Source organism: Myotis davidii, unplaced genomic scaffold (genome assembly GCF_000327345.1).
Source record: "Myotis davidii unplaced genomic scaffold, ASM32734v1 scaffold67, whole genome shotgun sequence".
Lineage (NCBI taxonomy): Eukaryota > Metazoa > Chordata > Mammalia > Chiroptera > Vespertilionidae > Myotis > Myotis davidii.
In genome coordinates this window covers 988331-992440 of record NW_006298521.1, presented here as the reverse complement: position 1 = coordinate 992440, position 4110 = coordinate 988331, and the positions used below count along the sequence as shown (strand labels likewise).

The following is a 4110-nucleotide window of genomic DNA, read 5'->3' as shown; positions in this document are numbered from 1 at the left end:
GCCTAAGTGCCCCCCTGCCGGCCCGAAGCCCCTAACTGCCCTCCCCTGCCAGCCTGGTCACCCCTAACTGCCCTCCCCTGCAGGCCTGATCGCCCACAACTGCCCTCCCCTCCAGGCCTGGTCCCCCCAACTGCCCTCCCCTGCTGGCCTGGTCTCTCCGAACTGCCCTCCCCTGCAGGCCTGGTCCACCCAACTGTCCTCCCCTGCAGGCGTGATCGCCCACAACTGCCCTCCCCTGCCGGCCATCTTGTGTGCTGGAGTGATGGCCAATTTGCATATTACCCCTTTATTATACAGGATTTTTATCGCTACACAGCCATACTCATTAGTTATGTATTTATTGTCTCTGGCTGCTTTCATGCTACCCTGACAGACCAAGTGGCAGAGACTTGGGCCCCGTAGTCTCAAGTATTTAGTACTAGGCCCTTTATGGGAAAAGTGTCTGCTGTGTCGTATTTGTTGAATGAGTTGGGTGATGGTGGTGTCCTTGGCCTCCAGTTGCCTTGGGCCTGTCTGGTTCCCGTGCCTTTGTTGAGAGACTCCCAGAGGTCCGGGCGGGCCTTCCCGGGAGCCCTGTGCCGGAGAAGCTCAGGTGCTGCGGTGAGTGCGCGAGCGCGAAAGTGTGGTCCGCGGTGCGTGGACCGCTGTTCCCACTGCACCGGAGTTTGGGGCGCTTCTCAAGGTGTCTACACGCTCCTACCTGGAGTCGCATGTAGAATGCAACTTGTGTGTGCACATCTTTTTGTGAAAGTTGGAATACTTTAGGATGTAAGTAAAAATTTTCTTTGTCAACATTGTGGGCACACGGACTGCGAAGTTGGGGAATTACAGAGGTTTCTCAGGAGCAGGTTGGCCCACGGCTGTGTGGTGTGTGAGCTGTGCGAGGGTCCTTCCGGGCTCATGTTCTCTCCCTGGGTCAGCCTTTCTCCCAGGCCGGGCCCGAGCTGCGTGACTGAGCCCAGCTGGCAGGTGTGGGCTCCTTCTTGAAAGGAAGAGTTTCTGTTATTGGAAGAGGCGAAAGGGAGATCAGGATAAGAATGGCAGACACCTACAAGAGCTCAGTCAATGTTTGATGAACGAGTGAATCATTTTCCCTGTCTGTACTGCTTTCGAAGTTAAATATTACTTCATTTCTCTGTTTTGGTTGGCGTAGCATTCTGGTGTTGTCACTGGAAACTGGAGAGGCAGGACTCCGTGATGCCGAGAGGGTGGGCACCGTGTCCAGGGCCGCTGCCAGCGGGTTAGGACTGACCTGGCCCGGCTCTCTCTGCGACTCAGGTGTCTGCGCTTCTCTCGGGGCGGGAGAGGAAGGGGGCAGAAACGCGCGTGTCAGAAGGCAGTTCACTGGCCTTGCCCGGGCAGCACTCGGGATCCAGCTGGTGTCAGGCTTTCTCAGAGATGGTAGCTCACGGCTTGGCAGTGGAGCATGGCCTTGGGGTCGTCGGGCTGGTGGATGGCTGTGTGCCTGGTGCTTCCTGTAGCCGGAAATGTCCCCGACGGGGGCAGGAGGCTGTTGGCTGTGCAGCGCGGGCAGCTTTGCCCAGGTCGCCGTATTAGCCGCTGTGGGCGGGGTTCCCAGATCTCACAGCAAACAGGAGGGTGGCATTCATTTTCAAGAGCGTGTTTAAATCACATTCTTTATTCAACCAGTGAGCTATGAAACATTTTCTAGGTGTTTGCAGTCAATGAAATAGATTTTATTTATGTTACAAATAAGCTTTGACATTGTAGACTTGTGTATGGAAATGGCGATAAGTGGCTCTCACTTTTAGAAAATTTCCCTCCAACGCTGACTTTAGGGTTACCTGCTTTCCCAGTGACATAGTCACTGTTCATGGCCCTTTCCCTGTGCTCCCTGAGGGGCAGATGGCGTTTACCACCTTCTGCCTGGTGGTAGCGACACGGGGATGCAGATCATGTTAATCTCTTTGTTAATCTCTTCCAAACCAATGAGAGAGAGAGAGAGAGAGAGAGAGAGAGAGAGATATGAGGGGAGGGTGGGGAGGAGAGGAGAGGAGAAGAGAGAAGAGAAGAGAAGAGGGACTGCATGCACGTGGGCTCTTAGCCAGTGTGGAAACTTGTAAAATTGTGGTCAGTGCTTTACCATCAGCAACTTGCTTTGTGAACACTGGCTGTTCTGTAATTACATTTAAGTGAGGAATTTCCCTATTAAACTGAGCTCTGCCTCCAACTGCCTGGGGCAGGTCCACTCTGGCCCCAGAGGCTGAGAGTAATTGGTGGGAGGGAAACCAGGCCCCCAAAAGCGCCTGCAGCGGAACTGAGGGGAGCGCGGACAGGATCCCATTTCTAGCTTTTTCTTTCTGTGAAAGAAAGATGTACTTCTCTGTGCCCCTTCCGCTCCGACTTCTGCCTCTTGGATAGGATGTGTTTTTGACCCTCCCCCCGGGCAGTCTGTCCCACTCTCCATAGACTTGGAGAGCTCCTGGAGTGTTCTGACCGTCTCTAGATGTCCTTGCACATTTTGGGTTGTAGATTAGTGGGACCCTGCCTCCCTCTTACAGAATTACCACCGAATTTCTGAGTTGACAGAAATAGTTCTGCAAAAAAATTAATCACAAATTAAAGTGTGTAACTTAGCAAATATGGAGTGTGATTGGGTCTCTTTGTTGTGAAAGTTTTCACCTGTGGTTTCTCGAGTCGATATTTGGTAAGAAAGTAAATGCAGTGAATTTTTACTAAAAATTGAGAATTTATGCAGCACCCTGGAGTGGAGACTGTATGTATTATATTTAGAAAAATAATCTAAGCATCTACCACATGAAAACCTCTGCATAACTGATAGCCACTTAAATGACCATTTTCGAGTCACTAGAAGAGCATTCCATCGCCATTGCTGTGTGTGGATGTGGAGGAAGTGGAGGAGGGGTTTAGGTTTTGTTTTTATGTGAAGTGACAGCATTGTGGTAGCTAATGTGCTTCATCCTGTTATCATTCTGAAAGCCATACTTTCATTTGTTAAGAAGTAATTAAATAAGCTATGACTGTACATATATTGGCTTTTTAATAGCCACTTCGATTACTCTAAACTTGGAATGAACAGCGTGTTCTTTAGCTTTAAGTCTTCAGATGCCCTCTGGTAAATAGATGCAGAACTCATTAATAAGCCGTTCAATCTTCTGGCTGTCACAGGGCACTTTGAAGAAAATGCTCATAATCTGTGCCTGGGGGTTCGCGCAATTGATCTCTAAGTTTGGATGCTGCGCTGCCTGACAGTGAGGATGTTTTCTTGGTAACGTGAGAGCTTTACAGGGGAGATAATCCAGCCAGTGTTCCCTGCTCTGTGGTTGGCATATGTTCCCATGAAAAACAGTAGGATGTTCTCTTTCTTGGGTCATGTTCACACCAGTTTCTGCCTAAACCAGTGAAAGTGTTTCTGTTTATTCCTGAGCTTGCAGCTAAATTCCATTCTGCTGTTCAGACTCCAGTGGAGTGTTTTTCCTTTCCCAGCTTTGCCGAATGCGATAGCAGCCCTTCTTCCAGCTGGCTAAAGCGGAATCATTTCAGTAAATGTTTCAGAAATAAGATTGGAGAGAAATATTGTGAGAGCTTTAATTTTCCTCTAGCTGCTAATAGAAAATATTGAATATGTGAACCTCTTAAAACATCTTAAGATTACGGCTAATCAAGAATTCAATGAAAAGGAGTGCTTTTATGTGTAAGATACGCCTATAAAGTTGATAAGGCCATGTCTGTTTGACTATGTTTCTAGTAACCAAACTTCTTTCTCCTTTTTTCCTTAGGTTCTTGATTATTACAGACCATTTTCTGAAAAGTCCGGAATTGGTGAGAGCCATGTATGCCAAAATGAGCAATCAAGAAAGGTAACCCCAAAAACCAGTGTGGTTTTGAGTATTTAGCATTCCATATAGGGTATCCTGTACACATGACTGAAAACTGTGTGGTTTCTTAGTTGGCACAAAATCTCTAAATACATGTTTCTGTGTCAGTAATGGTTTGAAATCGGTTGGTTAACATTACAGCTTCGCCACAACAGGCAGTGGTTAGCGCAGGACTGCAGAATCCAGGTTGGCGCCATTGTCAGGGAAGCCACATTCAAAAACGCCAGGAGCAAAATGTGCTTGTGCTGTG

General features: G+C 48.5%; 1 protein-coding gene across 1 annotated transcript in view; it reads left to right on the top strand.

Annotated features, from left to right (window-relative positions):
• Positions 1-4110, top strand: part of ATXN10 (ataxin 10) — a 102441-nt gene that overhangs the window by 24224 nt on the left and 74107 nt on the right. Inside the window, exon 6 of the mRNA XM_006774171.2 lies at positions 3762-3842. Within this exon, the coding sequence (XP_006774234.1) occupies positions 3762-3842 (81 nt within the window). The remainder of the gene's footprint in view (positions 1-3761; positions 3843-4110) is intronic.